General features: G+C 44.0%; 1 protein-coding gene across 2 annotated transcripts; it reads right to left on the bottom strand.

The window, feature by feature from the left end:
• Positions 1-1,355: 1,355 nt before the first annotated feature.
• Positions 1,356-20,046, bottom strand: MAP3K8 (mitogen-activated protein kinase kinase kinase 8). 2 transcript variants are annotated; one of them, XM_084508989.1, is made up of 9 exons: positions 19,907-20,046; positions 17,128-17,252; positions 15,820-16,180; positions 12,850-13,014; positions 11,113-11,374; positions 8,347-8,453; positions 5,161-5,313; positions 4,289-4,535; positions 1,356-2,691 (listed from the first exon to the last, which is right to left on the bottom strand). In XM_084508989.1, the coding sequence occupies exons 2-9, from the start codon at positions 17,160-17,162 to the stop codon at positions 2,558-2,560; spliced, it is 1,464 nt and encodes a 487-aa protein (XP_084365115.1). In that variant the 5' UTR covers positions 17,163-17,252; positions 19,907-20,046; the 3' UTR covers positions 1,356-2,557. The 2 variants fall into 2 exon arrangements, with proteins under 2 accessions (XP_084365115.1, XP_084365116.1); XM_084508990.1 differs by having other exon boundaries at positions 5,206-5,313.
• Between the last annotated feature and the right edge of the window lie 233 nt (positions 20,047-20,279).

Below are 20,279 nucleotides of genomic sequence, written 5' to 3'. Positions count from 1 at the left end.
TTCCATTGCCCAGATGATTAGCTTTGCATGGGGATAGTTTTAGAAATTAGTTTTAGCACATGGTTGGGCTTTCCTGTAAGGAAAAGAAATGGATGCTCTGGCTCCAAACCGTGTTTTGCTTGCTCTGCATCCCAGAGCTGTTTTTCTCCACACACTTACGCTTTCCTCTGCGTTTAGCATCAGTCTCACTATTCCCCCAGGAGAAAATGAAACTACATACCAGGCATTAACACAAAGGCAACCCGTTTGCAAAATCCCACTGCTCGGGGCAGACCAGCCATCCCCCCCGGTGGCAGCTTTCCTATCACCCCTTTCCATTCCCTCTCCATCATCCCTCTGCCTCCATCGCTCCAAGTGCACAGGGAACAAGCACTGTGGGATACACCGAGGGACACGATCTGCCTGGGATGTGATGCCGGAGAGAAATCCTGTGGCTCACCTGCAATATCACCCTCAGCTATTAGAAAGTTCTCAGTGCTGGTAGCACCACTTGGTGCTTGGCGTACCTGAACAGCTACTTGTTGGTTGTGTACCAGGCCTCAGAGGTGCTCTTTATCATGCAGCCTCATACAGTTTAGACCTGTGGATGTGACCATAAAGAGCTACTGGTTCACTCAGCCAGACCTTATCACCGATATCTGGCACCACGGTAAGTGTAATTACTTTGGACAGCCCGATCAGATATTAGTTGCATGGTGTGAAGACACATACCCGCCATACACTCAGAACAAATTTTAATTAGTGAGCCTGCCCCCACATGCAGATTCCCATGCTGAATTGTTTGGCTGGGTGGGGGGAAGACAAGGACCACATTAAACAACAACAAAATCACCGTAACATTTTTCAAGCTCCCTGGGAGCCTGTAATTCTTACCTTGTGGTATGTCAGTAGTTGATAAGCATTTCTGTAACATCCAGCTACTGTTTTAACAAGGATAAACACCTTAATTTTTCAGAAGGGAAATTGGGGAAAAGATTGCTACAGCCAGAATGAATACGAGGAGGGCTCTCCTGCACAGTTCTCCATCTGGAGATTTCGCAGTAAGTACGGGGCAGGTTGGCTATTCCCACCTGGACTTTTTGTAGAAATTACCATCAGGACTGACGTGTTTGTTGCATGTTGCACACAACTGCTGTGCACCATTCAGGCAGCCCAGAAGGACAGCTGTGGTCTAGATGAGATTTTGTCAGAAACACTGGTTGTCTGTCATTAGAGTCCCAAATGTGTCAGCAACACCCTTCACCCCACACCTCAGCACTGCAGAATGCCCGTATGTACCTGGGCTGTGGAAGGGGAGGTGAAAAGATCACAGCCCCATGCTGTTTCCAAAGAGAAAAGAACAGAGTGACCATGTCTCAAGGCGCTGAGCTGGATTTATTCATTTGACCGTATCAGTATCAAACTAGAAATCATCTGTTTAAGATTGTATGTTAGATAGGAGCAGCATTAAATAATAGATGTATGAAAAAAGAGACTGTGCTTCAGAAAAGATTCAGTGTACAACATACATAGTATGCCATTTTAACACAAACGCTTAAAAGAGAGTCATCCTAAGCATCAAAGAGTTTTATAAAAGTTTACGTTCTCATCCCATGGGATGTACAGAACTATGCAGTTCACATAGTTTTACTATCATCCAAAACATCGTGTTTCAAATGAATGAGGCACAGCGAGAACAATATAATTCCATTTCCATAGGAACATAAACACAGCTTGTCACTAAGGACACGCTTTCCAAACCATAGCGCTCACGCCAATTATACACGTGTACAAGTTTGAAGTATTAAAAAGCAAGAGTCTGGAGCTTGTCCACTGTTACCAGTAGGAAATAACATCTGCCCTACCCCTGAAAACTAGCTGAGACATCCTTGCAGCTTCTGTAACATCGAAAGCAGGTGGAGTCACTGCCGCGCGCTGTCAGGACCAGCTTGCTGAGCTACTCCCAAAGCTAACAGATACACTGATGGATTCCCTCCACCCGCAGAGCAGGGGGTACAGGGAAGATGCAAAGCTGAAACATATCAGTAACCAAGTGATGCTCTGACTCGAAAGAGCAGCTGAGAGAAACCAGCTCAGCTTCAGGAAGGTCCTGATTTACATTAAGAATGACTAGAGATTGGCCAGGTCTCAAAGATTGAACAAGGACTTTGTTTTGGGAATGTTTTCACTAAGGACAGCTCAGATAGACCAGATCTTATGACCCACATGCTCTTTTTCTTTCTTTTTTTTTTCTTTTTTTCTTTTTTTCTTGATGGCAATAGTTGCAAGCATATAATATAAGCTTTATGAAAGTGCAAGACCCAGCACAGGAAGATCTCCCAAGAACGAGGCGCTCCCAGCAGTGTTCTTTTTGCTGTCTTCTTGTTGGTCAACCAGCAGACGCACGAATATCATTGCTTGGCATCAGCTTATCAAAGCCCCAAAGGGTTTAGCTTAATCATCTGTGCAATTAAACACTATTCACATTTTACAGCCTACAATGGCAATAGTTTTATGTACAGATTTGAAAGTCAAGTCTTAAGATCAAGTTCTAAGAGGTAGAGGTCCATTTCTGGAATCAGTCATATTCTAATGCTGGTGGTCCCCTGACAATATTGAAGTAACCAGCTAGAGCTCCGAGGTCTATGTAGAGTGATCTTTGCCTCTTTAGCAGGTCTGACTCCTCCATGCTCCCGGTACACAATGAGGAATCTAAAAAGGAAAGAGACAAAGTGTGTCACTAGTGCACAAACAGCTCCTCTAGTGCAGTCTCACAATTACAGGCATTATTGGAATAATTGGCCTAGCATTTGCTTTTATTTACTTGTGCTTTAGAACTCTCTATTTTTAAAGACAATATAAAATAGATTTCATATAGAATAAAATGGAAGATACCAAAGCAGCTCGTAACTCTAGGGCAAAGAAAGGTAAGCAGCTTGCTACTGCAAACAGCAAATACGTTCAATTATTTCAAAAGCCCTCTGCCAGCTGGGACAACTAGACAGAGGTTCCTCATTCTCTGAGCCACAGTACTAAAGGAGAGGCTGGTGCAAGAAAAAATACAACACTCTAATAGTTTTCTGCCAGTTGAGAATTTCCCTTCATTACAGGGGAATTTTCATCTAAATAAATGACATCCTCTTTGTGCCACTGGGCGTAACTGTACAGAACAAACCCAGGACCATCGTCCTCAGATTTTTTTTTTTTTCTTAGCTCAACATCTGAAGAAATTTGCAGCTACAGAACATCCCCAGAATACTAGTGTAATGACTGTCCTGGAATCTCATGCACCTAAATTAGAGTTCCAGTTTAATGCCAAACATTTTTACAAAAAAAAAAATCAATTCTTATTGCCTGTAGTCAAAAGATTATGCACACACAAAGCAAAATCCAGAAGGAGCAATGCCATTATAGATGTAAAGGCAGTGATTACTTTAAATGTTAAGTAGATTCACTGCAACAATTATGTACTAGAGCACCCAAAATTTTGCATAGATATTTTTCAAATAATTATCACAATAAAATAAACTACTTGTTTGGGGTCACTTTTAAAATGTCCCCTTCTCAGGATGATCCTAACATGTTTTAGAAATAGAAGAAAAGCTTTTTGAAGCCTGCTAGCAGGTTACTGATCCCCAGGCTTCCCTGGGCTTGAGTCTGAGTACACATCAAGTTGTGTTTTTTGTTTGTTTTTGTTTGTTTGTTTATTTTTGTTTGTTTATTTTTTGTTTGTTTATTTGTTTTTAAATGGTTCACATGTTATTATTGATGTGTTAATAAAGCAATTATTAATGCACAAGGGAACTGAATTCTATCCTACCGTCATTTTCATTTTTAAAACAGAGGGCTTGTACTTTGGACAGCATCATTGCAGTTACGGTTTTATGTGTGTCTTATCTTTAAGGAGGGAAAAAGTGATACTTTTTGTTGTGACTGTTGAAACTTTTTTTGTTAAAAAACAAATCAGTAGCATCAGTAAAACATCCCTAGTACTGGGACAAATCAAGCCAACTTGGCACAGCAACCTATACTCCATGAAGAACTGCCCTGAATGATTGCCACAGCTTTTTCATGAGCCAATCCTTCCAGAGCTGCAGAATGCAGGCTGAGTCCTTCCCCAGTTGAAGTCAACGGGCGTTTCACAGAACTCTTAATGAGTTCTGGGTCTGACCTCATCTGATTGGGATTTTACTGGTCTCTTTCCAGAAGCTTTTTGAGTCTAGCTTGTTTCTAACCACTTAGTCAAATCAAAGTTTGACACAAAGTAAAATCTACAAAGTGCAAGGTGAGTAAGGCTGATAGTATTTACCTGTAATGTTTTCTGGTAACTGCAGCTCCTTCCTTCCAAGTAGTCTTTTCCTTTCAAACAATGCTGAGTCCAGACTCTGGCACCGCGGCTGATCTTCTGGGGGTGGGTGTAAGGCTTCGTGTTTCAGTAACTCTGCTGCAGACAGTCTATGGTTAGGATTCCTTTCCAGAGCTGCTCCTAGCAAATCCCTCATGGAAGTGCTGCAGTCTTCAGCAATGTCCTCTAAAGGGGGAGCTTGCTTGTGTATCTATTGGAAAAAAAAAAAAGACTGAAACAGTTATTCCAAAAACAATGGAAAAGGAAGTCACAGATAATCGCGTTAGCAGTCTAGGAATTCCCCACTTACAACTCACTACCTTTCCAAGCTGTGCTGATCAATTAGAACAGAATATGCAAGCACACAAAATCTACCTCTTATCAGATTTTATCGTAAATCTCAAAACTCAAAGCTACTCCAAACAAGTATAAAATCCAGTGTAATGCAAATTCATCAGACTACTGTACCGCAGTGGGCGAGCCACAGAATCAAATTTGCCAAGCTCTGTTTTTATCTGCAGCTTCTAAGCAAAACAGACTGGTAGGACACAGATGGGCTTGTTCCAATGAAGTTTCATGCTGTTCTAACCCTGTCCTTGCAGGAAACCCAAGGCCTGTAAATTGTAACACAGACCACAGAGATGACTCCAGCTCAGCTTCTGTCTTCCCCTAAATGATCAAAACCCGCTTCTTCCCTCCCTCCCCCGAAGCAAAACGGATGATATCATCTCTCTGACAAATATTTTGGTAGTCTTTATATGACTGGAGCTTTCCCAACAAGAGCACAGGAAACCCTTCGACTGAACCAGAGCTATGGCTTTTCTGAGAGCACTTACGATGTAGAGGTAGGATGGGTACGCAGAGCGAGGGTATCTGCTCACCCAGGGCGGGATGCCAGTTTGCATATGAATAATGGTAGCCCCCATGCTGTAGATGTCTGCTTTTGTCGTGTGGCCTCTGCAGAGGATAACTTCAGGACTCATGTAAATCTGTGAAGAATTGTCAGAGAAGATTAATCAATAGAGGAAAGCAACAAGCAAAGACCAAGTGTGACATGCTGTTGTCTGAGACACACACACGGATCCCACTGGTACCCGCAGCCTGGAGACCGAGCACCAGCTGTGGAATAGATTTTCTGCTCTGTTACACTGAATAATACACAACTCTTCGGACAGAACTGGCAGATACGCTCATTCATGTCTTCATTAGGCTTCTCTTCCCCCCATTATCTAATAACCTGCATGTTGGGGCGCTGCCCTAAGAAATGGGGCAGGTCTGAGGCTGGGCACTGGTTAAAAGCCAGGTCTCAAGTCCTGATTTCTCCCCCGAGCAGCTGTTAAGGCAAGCATCTCTCTCCCACCCCCTTTTTAACCAGGAATTCCAATCTCCTCAAAACTAAGCTGCGGTTTCCATCCGAACCCTTGACTGAAAAGTTCAGCTCTGTCAGAGCAGCAGGGGTGCTCACAGGGAAGTCCCCAGCAGCTGCAGCTGGAGGAGAAGGAGCAGGATGGGATGCGGGAGGCACTCCCTGCCCATGCTGCTGCCACGGGGAGGGGTACAACACACACAGCTCAGTCAGCAAGCCGTCCTGTTCGCTTCTGGTTTCCACTTTTCCCTCGCCCCATTTCCCTCTGAAGGAGCCAACACGGATCTTTAATTAGTTCAAGCTGCCCTGCCACACGGCATTGCTTGAAAAGCCACAGGGGCAGGAAGTTAAATCATCGCTGCCTCGTAGGACGGCTGGCTGCTGCAGACTGAGAGCGGCTGCCGCGCTCACGCAAATTCCCAGGAATACTTCCCGGTAAATCACTCACATCTGCCACCAGAGCTTCGGGATGGAAGCACGTACAAAGGTTTGGCAGATGTCTAAGGCTGCTACCGACCCCTGTCCATTGCTTTCCTCAGAGATAGGGTAAAATAAGGCACCTGCCACGGTTAAATTTCATACAGAGCAAAGCAAAGAGTTCCCATTTTTATAAAACAAGTAATTAGTGCGTACAGTGCAGCTGCAGTGAAGTCTGTAGTGACAAACAGAATTTGCCTTCTTGAGGAAAAAGGACGCTGGAAGCAGAACCAGTCTGCAGTTGCAGTGTGTGACAAAGGTCAAGATGCACCTTGACTGCGCAGGGACAAAGATGTGCACCCAAGCTGTGACTGCAAACTGATTTAGTCTGGCCTAAAGCTCGGTTGCCCCCAAAGAGGGCAGCCCAACCCCAGATTTCCCCATTCCTGCTCCTTCCCGTCGCTGGGCTAGCAGCTGTCTGCCTGTCAGACACAATCCAGCTGTAACACAGTCCATTTTTTGTGCTGCCCTCATTTCAGTTCAGCATTCGTGCAAACGAAGCACACCCTCAATGTTCAATTAACCTCAGCAGACAACTTTTTTCCCCTACAATGTTTGCAGCTGAAGCCTCTGCACTGTAACAAAGCGACAGAAGCGCAGCAGAAAGCCTGTCCTGCAGAGCAGCTTCACCACACCCATGGTGTAACGCGCTGCGTGCATCGGAGAAAAGTAGTTCAGAAAACCCAGATTTTTCACTCTATACAAGCTAAACAAAATTTAACCATTTAATCATTCTGCCCAGAATTGCAACTATTCATTTTCATAAACTCAGAGAGGATTCATACACACATTACATGAGAAATGGTGCTATAAAAGTCTACAGGTGGCATTTATGGGCAACTAGATCAGGCATTGTCTGCTTTCTGTGGACGTGGCTGTAGGCACTCAACAATGGAGAGTCTTTTTCTACTAAGTGAAGAATTATGTGATTTTCACAGTTGTTCTTATCAGCACAAACTTGACCTGTCCTCCAACAGCCAAGAGTGGAACACTGCTGCTGCACAAACCTGCAAATTTCCCACCTACACACATCTCCAGGGTTTTCATCCCATTTTTTTTCCTATCGTCATCCCACTGTTTTTTTTCTTAACAGCATGCACGTATACTCAAAGCATACACATTAAATGCTAAAAAATCACATTACTTCCAGTACCATAAGTATTTAAAGCTCTTAATTCCTCTGACCAGAAAGCCAATGCAAACAAATGCTCAAGTATTTTCCCAAATATCTTGAAAATAAATAAACAAGGGTGGCATTCTGTGAAATCTTAGTTTATCCTACCCTGCCAAGGAGTGCTACGCTCTGTCAAATATATGAGTATCTCCTCCAGATACAAGCCTCTGCTGTGAAAGACTATCAAAATGGTAAGTGCCAACAGTTAAGCTGAGGCATTTCCTGTGAACAACCTTCTCTGGCAACAGAGGACAATCAAAGCCACAATTGCATCCGTGCTAATTACCCCTGCTTGATTGTTTGCTAAAGCTCCAGTCCTGGAAACACTGTGGCATGAGAGTACCCAAGCGGTGAGCAGGACCTCTCTGCGTGCTCAGAGTTCAAGTGCTTGAGAACATTTCGAAGGCCCCCACCTCCTTCACTGTAATGCCCAAGCATTTTACCAGATAACCATCACCCACGCAGCACATAACCCCCGTAGCGTGTAAGGACAACACACATATGGGAAACATGGCTCAGAAATGCCAGAGATCAAAACCCACAGGTTTGTCATTTCTGTGGTTTCCAAAGGAGGAGTCCAACTGCCATGCTGAGCAGGTCACCCCAGTCCACAGCTGGTATCTCAAGAAGAAATCTTTGACAGAGCAAAAGAACCAAATTGCAGTCTGAAGTGTCTGTGACCAGCAGCCGATTTGCTGCAAACCACCCTCCCCAGAGCATTGTTCCTTTGTTTGGCTATAGTGGATCCCAGTTTCCTCCTTGACTTCACATTGAATAACCACTAAAAAGTGGGGCTGCAGAGAAGGCAACAAGGCTTTCAAAATGTAACACTTGAGTTTCCATTCAACAGATCAAAATTTAAAAAAATTAGATTATCAAAAAATTAAAATCAAACATTAATGTAACGTATTACATATATTTACCCTTGAGCTCCAAATTTGAGCCTGAGCATCACAACAATTGGAGTGATACAACAAAGAGGTTTTTGTCCCTCTAGTGCCTTACCTCTGTTCCTCTAAGGTCTTTGGGATAGTAAATGTCTTCAGTCATTTGAACACTTAAGCCAAAATCCACCAAAACAGCCTTAGTTGACATAAAGACAATGTTGCTTGCTAAAAGAAAAACAAAAAGATGGCATTTAAGGTTCTAGCATGTTGAGCGTTTATTTCACAACATGACTTTCATTTGGATGTTTGCCTGAAATTGGAGACCAGCACAACTAGTCCCAACAGCCAACAAAGTCCTTCTCCTAGCCAGAACAGGTCTGTTAGTGATCGGGACCAATTTTTAATTATATCTTTAAAAAAAAAAATCAAGCTGGACTGGTTTGTGTAAAAGAAGAAAACAATGTTTTGAGCAGAGCTCCTGGCTTGCTCTGAAGACCTTTCATTGTCTCCAAAGTGAGAGCATGCTGTGCAGCTCCTGCTAGGAACATAACTATTGGTCACCAAGAGATTTCTTAACACAAGCAATTTAAATTAAGACAGAAATAAAGAACTCAGGCCCCGCCACAGCAGCCCCACCGGTCAGCAATATCAGCTCAATATAGCAGAAGACAGCTGCAAAAGTAAGAAAAGAGAGAATTTCAAGCTCCCACTGAATTGCAGCAATATCTAGGAGCTTAATTCACTTTCCTTCATGAAACTCTGCCTAAGGCACAGCTTTGCACTCACAGGCTTTCTTTGCAGTTTTATTTCTGATCAATCACTTATCAAAGTAAGGCTCTGTGTAAGCCTTAAGACATTTGTATTCACTTTTTCTAAAACACAGACAAACAAAGTCTCCAAGTTATGCTACAGAAATACTTTTTCCCCCCAATGACAACCACGAAGTCAGGTCGTTTCCCATCTTGACAATGCCCGCCATGACCACACATTGGGAAGAAACAAACTTTGATTTTGGTTATATGGATTCCTGAGGTAATCTCCCAGGTATTTGCCTACTCACAAGTGCCACGAAAGAGCACAAATTAATGTGTAACTGTAGGGATAACTTTGAAGATACAGACTTCAAACACCACATAAAACTGAAGCAGAAAGCAGCAGTGCCATAAAGGCAGCTACTTCTTTGGGATCGCACCCCAGGCCAGCTTTGCAGCTGGGACATGGGAAGAAGAGCTGGACCCTGAGGGGTGGGACAGCTCTGCTACAGCTCCTCCTCAACACACCTCAAATAACCTCATGATTTAACAGTTTCCCAACGAAGGGTTAAAATCAGCTACAGCACTGACCTACTCCTAGGAGCCAACAGAGTCCCCCTCCTTCCTGGCCCAGGGAGGCCTTTCTGGCACTACAACCCCCACCTCCTCCTGCGTCAGCGCCACAGACTCAATAGAAGAGGAAGAAATCGGAGATGTTTGGATAACAGCCTTTTCTACTGACTCCGCCTGGCAAGGAAAACCACACACCTTGGCTCCTTCTGGGGAACCTGCCCTGCCCGACACGAGGCGTTTAGGTCAGCTTTCTGGGGCAGAGTGCACCGGGTCCCATTCGGAGCACGGACACCTCAGGCAAAGCCTGTCCAACACCTACAGGCCATCGCCAGGAAGCCATGGTGTTCGCACCCAGGGGCACCACACAAGCCTTAACCTGCAATTTCAGAATTAGAGGGACCTAAAGCCCTGCTTCTGCCAAAAACGGGGCTTCCCTGCTTCCACACACGATGTCCTTTACTCCTGTGCTGCAGCCCCTGCCAGCTCTCCTGGTGCTGGCGGCAGACCCAGCAAGCATGAGGTGAAAAGAAACCACTTGCCCCACAGCACAGGAGTCTAAGATCAGTTGAAATGGGATTTCGTGGCTCCCTCCAAACTGCCCCGGGGGTGCAAGGCCGAGGAACACCCCCACAGACTGCCCGCTCTGCTCCTTTCACATACATACCCCATAACACCCCTAAATCCTCCTAAAACACATGAAAATTAATTTTCATCCAAGCACTGACCCCTATTATCTAAAAATAAAATCCAACAAAATTTAGCAATTCTTGATAATCGCTTTCTGCCGATTAATATTCCTAACACTTCCAGTTTGAATATTTCTAATTCACAGAAAAAAATAATCTGTTTTTAGCAAAAATGAATTTGCAGAAGAGATGCATCTTAATTAGAAGCACTGCTACTAGAAAGGCAAGCACATTTATCTGTCTGCAGTGGGGGGGAGTTGCTGGGAGAAATAGTATTTAATATTAAATTACATGCAATGCATTAAAGTTGAATGTCAGAACAATGTAATATTAATCTATTAATTTTATGTTTAATATCAATGCACTTTGATTATTTACATGTTAATGCCCAGAGGATTTTAAAAACAAACGTTAAAATTTGCAATAATTGTTAAAAGAAAAAAGCAGTAGAAATTATGTATTTAGTTCCAAAGTAGAATCAAACTGTGAAACAGCCCTGCACAAAGACAAAATTATTAAAAGAAGGCACAAGTGGAAGGTGGGGAAGGAAACACTCAGTAAATTTCCATGGAAAGAAGAAAACTGATTAATCCATCCTGATAATTTTGCTCTATTTCTTCAGGTTTTTATTTCCAGATTGAGTTGCTCAAGAAAGCAAAGGAACTCTGACTTGCAAACCATCCTCTTCACTAAAGTAGTAATAAATAGTGTAACTAACTTATCTTAAGAACCTGATCTTGTTATTTGTTGGGCGTCATCCAGTTTCTCCCTCCCTGTGACGCAAGGCAGTGCACCCCAGCTCTGTACCAGGCCTTTTATCGGAGCCCCAGTCCGACCTGCAACAAAAAGCACCCCAAGGAATCACACACTTACGTTTGATATCATGATGGATAATCCTTTTGGAGTGAAGAAAGTCAAGGCCTTTCAGGATATGCTTCGTCACCCAAATGATTTCAAATTCCCTCATAGGCCCACAGCTCTCCAGCTTTTCCATGACAGATCCTCCCTCTCCAGCCTCCATAAAGAGATGGATCGTCTCGTCCCACAGAATAGCACCGTATAATTCAGCAATGTTTTCGTGACGGAAACATGCCTGTATTTCAACATCTGATGGTTTGAACTGTTCCACTGGGACCTAGGAGATGGAAACAAAACCACATACAAGCAGCTGAAGATCCAGGGTATCTCTACAAACAGTAGTTTTCCTATAGATTGAAATGGAAGAGGGAAGCAAAGCACCCCTGTCCACTTATTAAAATATGATTTATTCTGATTTTATTCTGATCCTGTGACTTGTTCTTCCTTCCCAGTTCAGAGGAACACATCCTGTTCAGAACTGAGAGTTTTTGGAATTGTGCCCAAGTAAAAAGTGCAATCTTCCAGAAAAAGCAATGTAACAATTCCTGTCAAAAACTAGTGGTTACGCAAAAGCTCTAAGCAAACTTCCTGGTGAAGGAGATAAAAGTCCCACTGCTTTTTTAATTAGCTTTGCAGACTCATCTGCTCCACGAGATCTGTACACCCATTTGACACGTGGATCAGAGCTTCTAGCAAAGAAATGCTCAGCACAGTCTGCAGACTAACAATGCTCCAGACCATTACTGACCTTGATTAAATCCTTATCAGCTTTCTTTTACGGTTTCCAAGACAGGAAATCCGCTTTAAAGTGAGCACTCAGCACTATTTCTTTAAAAAGTACTGATGGCAGATTATTAAAGCAATAGGCAGTGTTTGTTTACACACAGCAAGGCTATTACCACTCTTTTTACTCTCTTTCCCTCAAACTTGCGGCTGTGAAGCAATTAACACAGTAATATTTTCTGAGAAACACTGTCTGCATTTTCAGAAGCATTAGGGAGCTTTAACCTTGCTGTGGGTTATGCAGGGCTAGCAAATTAAATCCGTTCCCACATCAGTACACTGGCCACAAGGGAAGGACATGCAACTGCCTCCCCAGTTATGTCACGCACAGGTGCTCATTCACAAGTGCTGAGATACAGGAGAGTGTCCCAGCTGAGCTTTTGCTGGCCCTAAACATTTACTACTCAATTCAGAATACGTTGTTGAAAGGTAAAGTCGAAAAAAACCATTGGCTTGCAGAAAAATACAAGGGTGCTCAGCAATTGTCTTGAGACACCTCACAATGCTATGCTGAGTTAGCGTCCAAAACGCGATGACAGTTGCGTGTAAGCTGAGCTCACAGAGACATTAATTGTACTGGACTAACAAAAACATGTGTCTGAAGGCCCCAGCTGAAGGGTGAGATCCTAGAACCAGCTGCAGCAACAGGGTTTCGCTGTCGCCTCCAGCAGGGATGTGATTCCACACTGATATTCTATCTCCACGAGTGCTGCAGGACAAGCAGAAATTCTTCTGCCGCAGGGGCTACCAGATACTTCCACAATGCTGAAACTTTTAAGGTCTTGGGGCCAAACACCAAAAACAAATTAACACTTAAAAACGTCCATTTTTCCTGCATTGTGTAGGCCAACAAAACCCAGGCAATATTCAGCCCACCAGTGGAATTTGATGCTGACATATTTGAAAATTTACCACATGTACCATGTCACCTCGTGTTTGCTCAGAGATAAAACCACTGAACTAACATACCAGTTTGCATGCCATTCGTTTCTTGGTTTCTCTATCTTGGGCTAAGTACACCTTCCCAAAGGCTCCCCGAGGAATAAAGTCAGAGCCGATATTTCTGTAAGTCAGCTTCCACGGGAACAGGAGCACATCCGAGTCGATTTGATAGCGGCCATTCTTGGGGGTGATCTGTGGAGTCAAATTAAAAAAAAAAAACACAAGCAAAACAACACTGAGGTTAAAATCACTTCAAGCCTAATTAATTTTATACATTGTGGAAAGAAAAATATCACTTGTATATGTGCACGACGCACGTGATCTGTTCAGCAGTCTTTATTTAGAAACACCAAATGGGAACAGCATGTGAGGTGTGGCATCCATTCACAGCCCAGGCATCCACGTTTCTCTCAAGTGACTAACTCACAAAGTGTAAGTTGCAATTAATTGTCTTGAAACAACAACAACAGCAGCTGGGTTAATGAAATTACCCACCTCTTGTTATTAGATTTACCTGCACATGTTTGTCCTTCCTGTAATCTGCTAACTTGTTATGCCACATACCTGTTACTCACAGGCTATCTTCTATGATGTGAGCAAGAGTTTCAGCATTTCCTAATATCACATGGACTGCTAGGGGAACACATTTTAATTTTCCGTCTTGTATCAGAATTTCTGCTGCTTAGTAAGCAGTTGGAGAGGTCTGCCACAATCTCACCAGCCACCTTCTTGACGTTTTATATTGTAGCTGAAAAAAAGGCTGGGAATCACAGTATGTGCTTTAGGTGGGTAATGTATAGGGCTCTGGTTTTCTACACTGTCACCAGGGCAAGGAGGGGTCCTCCAGGAAGCGGTTCAGGGCATCGAAGTCTGTTATCTCGCCCTGAATCTTCCCCTGAAAGAGCTCCCTCCCTCTGCACATGACAGAGAAACCAAAGTCCTAACTGCAGCAACATGAGTCCTGCCTTAGGTTTGATGTTGGTTCTGAAGTCTCTTCATATTCTCTTGGCCAAAGCAGCAGTAGTCTTTCCTGTGAATATGCTTTCAATTAATTCAGGGATATACAGTTCTGCCAGCATCCAGAATATGGTTAACCTGTTTACTGATAGCTAACCAAGATTCTTCAAGGCATGTAAAAGTAGATTAAGGATATTTATCACTGTGCCTGTCACATGGTCTCAATGTGCTCTGCTCGTCAGCCTTCCTTTCTAAGATAACAGCATCTTAGGAAGATTACCGGTTTTAGATTTCTTTTTAAGATGTCATGCACGTCATCTCTCTGTGCTTTAACTACTTCGGTGTTTTTGATTTAGGAAAGCATCTTCTCGACTGCTAAAACTGTCATCTGTGGCTACTATTTAAATATATGAAATAAGTTAATTCTTAGAAGCTGTTAAATTTTGTGAGGTTAAGTTCTTAGCTGATGGGGAGACTGCCTTATCAGTAAAGGTGCTTTGGTGTTATCCTGCTTAGGATATGCAGAATGAGCCTCCAAGCTACTCATCAGGACCAAGGCAAAGACTGTACCAATCCCTGCATCTCCCCTGCGCACTTCTGCATTTCACAGGGTTGAGATTCGCCAATCCATGTGGGTGACAGCTGTCCTGGTAAGCAACGCAGAGCGAGTGGAGTGCATTTGCAGAACAAAAGAGAGCAGGAAACATCACACTATTCATATTTCAGGAGGCTTCCCTTTGGACTAGTTCCTAGCCTGGTGTTGTGGAGCGAACGCTCATTTGTGGCCATAGCCCATCATCTTCCAATTTAGTTTCAGCTGAAAGAAATCCAGCTTGTGTGCTCCGAGGCTCTCTGTGATGCAAGCCACGGTGCAGTTTGTGGCAGTCAGCAGGCAATCAGAAACACGCCTGATCCCGACTAAAATGCAGCAGGTATTTACAATGCAGATGTGCCTGTTGAAACGCATCTATAGGTAAGGCCCTGCCTCCCGTCCTCAGTTGCTCAATGAGTCACGTGCACCTAATAACACTTGGTTCATACCAATTGTATGCATCTATAGGAATAATACCCAAGCAAAACAACCCTGGGTATGTAGAACAGTGCCTACCCTAAGTATAGGAAACATTTAATATTGGTGTCATTTCAGTGTTACAGTTCAAAAAGGGATCCTTTTGCAATAGTCCTCAAAATCAGAATAAAGCATTACCCTTTGCTGCTTCACACCTAAGAAACTCATTAAGCCTCAAGCAACCATTGCTCACATGCAAAACATAGTGCACGCACGGTATTTTAGATGATAGATCTAGAAAGTACTAACAGAACAAAGCAGCAGGACAAACATGTATGAATAAGCTTCCCTTTCTTGATTGATTGTTTCCAAAGCAAATGATTTTTTAATAGAACTTCAATGACACCGGTACCTACACATACTTGTAGAACACAAATCATTTCAGGAATAAAAATGGACAGAGCTCAGAACAACACACCCATGCTTGCGTTCAGCAGAGTGTGATATTAGATAATATTGTAATTCTGAAAGTCACAGTTGATACTAAGTACTTTCTCTCTCATTACTACGTTTTACATTTTTGTGCAGACAGTGAGCTCACCAGCTCTACCAAAATAGACCCTAGACCTTTATTTGGGAATTTTGCATAATGAGCTCTGTTACCACGTGAGCACAAGGCACTGGAGAACTCTCACCATCTCCCAAACTCTCCCTGTAAGCCCTCAGAGTTGTGGCTTTTTCTTAATTGTGTGTGTCTCGAGTTTGTCTTCAGCATTGGGAAATGTTTTCTAATCTCCAGGGCTACCAAGAGGCAACACGGAGTGGATCGTTCTGAGCAGCAGATTTTTCTCCATAGCTGCCTGAGACTGCAGGGGCTGGATTTGATCTCCTGAGGGATTCCCTCCAGGCCCAGGCTTCCACAGGGAACAACATTCTGCCCGTGGGACTGGAAGTGATCTTTACTTAGATTCAGAAGTAACTTTGAACACCTAATACCTACTCATTTTCAAGTAAAAAGAAAAGAAACGTACCATATTCAAGAGGATTCCAGATTCTTGCTGTCTGCATCCTTTAAATTGTTTTGCAGTGTTGGACACCTGATTTGCAAAAGCAAGCAGGTCTTCCACAGTCCCATACTTGACAGAGGACATCAAAGAAACCTCCCGTTCACAAAACAGTAAAGATTCTGCACGTTCTTCATTTTGATTTTCTTCTTCACACATCGTAATTAAGCTGTCTTCATACACTGCAAGGTCTCCACCTGGATAAAGGTTTTCCATGATGTCTATCACCTCAGACATATTTAAATTAGTTAGCAACAAGTCAATTTCCTCTTTGCTATCACTACCCGTGCTCATATACTCCATTACTGTCCACTTTGCAAAACCACTCCTGAAAAAAAGAGAAACAAACAAACCTGAAGACACTTTTCTTCCAAATTTGTTTTAGCAAAGCAATAAGGAAAAGAAGTGATCAGAGTGACAGATGGCTCGTCAATATACAGTTAGATTTAAAATCATTTTGTATTAAGAAAAAAAAATTCCTCATTAGTAGACTGAGTAAAGAGGAAAAGGAGAAAATCCCTTTACTAGCAAAATTCTTGTGCAAGTTATTAGTGAACCTCTCCCGTCATTCAGTCTTGGAATTTACCTTATATCAAAGCTTTTAATTAGAGGTACTGACACAATAGTGAAGCATGGACCAGTTATATTTTGCTGGATATGCAAAAATGCAGGAGCACCCTCAATGCCTACAAAAGGATGCATTATTTGGAAATGGATGACAAAGAGGGATAGATATAAATGTACCATATTAGTTTATCCCCAAGAGTCTGTGAGCAATTTATGTGATGTGTCCAGAAAGAGAAGGTCACAGAGCAAAGCCAATAAGCATCCACTAGTAATAAGCACCTGTTAGTATCACTGTACAAAGCACAAATCAGTCACCACCTGAGATACACCACCCATTTTTTTTTTATTTTTTTTTTGCAAATGACTGACCAGAACTAGATTTGAACCAAAATTTTCACCGATTTAGGAAGATAGTCAGAAACTGAGCTAGCATAAAAGCAGTGAGCTTTTGAAGCAGTTTCCAGTGGTTTGTTCTGCCCTCACTATGTCTAACAATAACTTCTAGGATAAACCTCGACTATTTGGCTGAAGTGGACTTTTAGCTCCAAGAAACTGGATTCAACATCCAGAGAAGTCCATTCCCATCCCAGTTTCCTAGCTTGAGCCAAAGAGAGGTATTCTGCTCAAGTGGAAAACACATATACGTGGTCAGCCATTAATACACAGACACAAATAGTTTTCGACATGTAAATGTCTGAGAGCACTTACCTTATGTTTATCCTGGTTACATCACACAAAACCATCAAAAACTTCTCAATATAATCCCCAAAGCCGTCATGTTTCTTGAACCTGTGTTTACCGCCGCCGATAATTTCACAGCGTTCCGTAGCAGTCTATTAAAAAAAGCAAAACAAATAAAGCCATGGCAGACCAGCTCAAGCAGAAGGACTGGTTTATATTCATATGATCGTTTGCTTCACAGGCTTCACGGAAAGAAAAAGTAGTAATCACAAGGCTGAGATAACAGGGGATTTTGGGCAGAAAAAGATGACTGTGAAAAAGAATCAAGCTACTGTGTGATCATCCAGATTTCCAGGTAGTAGTGAAAAGTAAGTTTTCCATGGGCAGGTCTGGAGTTTTATCCGCGCTGCCTCATGCTTGCAGATGGAGGAAAATGAGATTTGGCTCTACTATCAGAACACACCACACACTGAGAGCTCTCATTTCCCTTTTTCATAATCCACTGCAGCCAACTATTCTTAGCAAAAGATAAAAACCGGACAAGAAGATACTTACAAAAGAAAAAGAAAAGAAACGAAGCACAACCTATTTATCTCAAGGACAAGCTGCAGACTCGGTCCCCCGAGGCCATGAAGCAATGCAGCTTACCCAGGTACAGTTTCTGGTTATGATCATTATCTTTCTTACCCTCCCCGCAAGGACGTGGAAGCTCTGCGGCACATATTTCTCATGGGTTAGAGAGCATTTACGTCAGCTCTAACGTTGAAGAAAAATGAGTAAAATGACGCAGCTAGCATGGCACAGGAGTTCAGCCCATGTGCTGCCAGTTCGGAAGGCAGGGCAGGAAAACTCGGCAGAAGCAGAACAGGAAAAGGCACGGGGAGTGCCGGCAGTACCTCGTGCACCTTTTCAAAGCCCTGTGGTGGCTTTGCCAGAGCAGCCCCCAGCCCCCAGCCCTGGGCAGATGGAGGTAATGTGCTTCATCAGCGTGCACCCAGCCTCTGGTCCATATGTGGGACCCCAGCTTTGGAGAGGCGGAGGAGGAACCCCTGTGGTCGCTAGCACTGCTTCAGCAGGGAGCACACAGACCTCGCATCTGGGGTGCTGAGAGGTCAGGGTTTTTGTCAACCTACGCAAGAAGTAACAGAAGCTGTTTTCTAACCCCTAGCATCTCGCCTTCCTGTTCTACCCCCCTAATTAAAGGTTGCCCTGAAAGCCTGAAAGTGGTTACTCTTAATTATAAAGGAGATTTCTATTTTTTCCTCACACCAGGATTTTTATTCATTGCTTTTTTGATGCTCAATTAATGGGGGTGGAGAGAAAAGAAACACCCAGTCCAGTCATAAGAGGAACTGAGGGACTGCATGTGAACAGCAAGGTCAAGTTAGAAACAAGTCTTTAGGGACTTTCAGAAGAAAAACACGAGCCTAGAGAAGCTTTAGTCCTTTGTGGATATGGACAAGTAAGCACCACGATGAAACCAACTCCCTCTTTGATGTTTTCATGCAGAAGACAACAGGGCAGTTCAGAGCAAAATGAGCTTTCCCTAAATACCAGCTCTGCTCCCCCAAATGTTCCCAGACTCCAGCGTAAAACTCTTACTCTCAACAGCCTCACTACTACCCAAAAGGACCTTCTGAATAACAGGAGGTGTCTGCTACCAGCATATCCTCAGTTCTGTGCTGTTACTGCTTGAGAAAACCTGCAAGCCCGTCACTTTTCCCAAACCTAGCAAATTCGAAGGAGTAGACGTTTACATACCAAGAGCTGTGTCTAGGCTCCGTGAAGCCAATTTTTTAAATTATGCAGCACTTTATGCATTATATTTCCACCACTGGCAAAAAGGCGTCAATTTACCACCAGGGAATCCGTTCTCCATTTTTCCCCCTAAAATTCTCCACTAATACCTGTGGTGGGAACCTAATGACCCAAATCACTCTCTACAGTCCAGGTAAATTAAGGAATTACGTCACGAGGTACGTTTTACCTGTGCTCTCAGTTAAAAATCTGCTTTTACCTACAGTAGGAAAAAAAAACCCTCTAAGCAAGCACTTGGGTCAGTTGCTAAAGCACAAGACTCTTTCTCCAGTTCTGTCACTATTTCAACATCATCACATGAGCAAGCTGCAAGCCAAGGTTTATTTCTCCCATTTATCGTGAACAGCGTTTCCTTAAAACCCCTTTTCTGGGAAGAGCACAGCTTTGACGTGCGTGCACCACATAGTGCAAGAGTCACTGGATAGGAGCGCGGAGCCCCCGCGGGATGTGTGCGTGCGTGCCAGGAGTCAACCAAAAAGCTTCAATGAAACTAAAAAGCTGTGCTGACTGCCTCCAGGCAGAGAGATATTCAAAATAAAGGTCTCCTGTGCTGCCTGTAGGGTTAATAATTTCCTGGTCGAAGTTGCAGGCGATCGCCCACCGCTGATGGCAAGTGAATAGATCAAGCCTCGCGGCTGCTTCTCGGGTTATTATTGTTAGATCAAGAAAAAACACACATTTTCAACCTCTTCATAACTTTAGATGCCCACTTGGGATAGTAAATAGATAGATAGATAGATAGATAGATAGATAGATAGATAGATAGATAGATAGATAAATAAACAAACAACACCCCACCCCCCCAAATCTTTGCTTACAGCATCACCCAGGTGGGCTCCGGGGGGGGGGGGGCTCCCGGGCAGGTGCTCCCCATCCGGGGCATCTCCCAGGGAGCCAAACCTGCCGGCTGGGAGCGGGAGCCCCCCGATCCCTTTCCTCCGGCCGGGTTTTGGGGTCCCGTCTCTCCCAGACCCCCCTCCAGGCTTACCTGAGGGGCTCCGGGAGCCTCCGGGCCGCCCGTCTGCTCTCAGCCAGCGCCGGAGCCGCTCGGGCCGGGCCGGCCGGCGGCCGCGGGGAAGTCCCGGGGGCGGGCAGGGCTCAGGTAGCACCGCCCGGGCCCGGCCGGGGGCGGGGGAGCGGCAGGCACCGGACCCGGTTTCTATTTCGTTTTACTGGAAGGAGAGAGCAAGCGCCGCCCTCACGGCCCTGGGGGGCTCGCTGAGGCTCGGGGGTGAGGGGTGAGGGGGTGGCTGTGCCGCCCCACAGCTCCCCTTGGTCGTGGGTACCCCGTGGAGGCAGCCCCAAATATCGTGGGGAGGGTGAGGGCAGGGAGCACGTCTGAGCAGCTTGGCCCTTGCATC

Source organism: Aythya ferina (assembly GCF_964211825.1).
Source record: "Aythya ferina genome assembly, chromosome: 2".
Classification (NCBI taxonomy): domain Eukaryota; kingdom Metazoa; phylum Chordata; class Aves; order Anseriformes; family Anatidae; genus Aythya; species Aythya ferina.
Note: the sequence above shows the minus strand (reverse complement) of the source record. Positions and strands in the feature narration are given on the sequence as shown.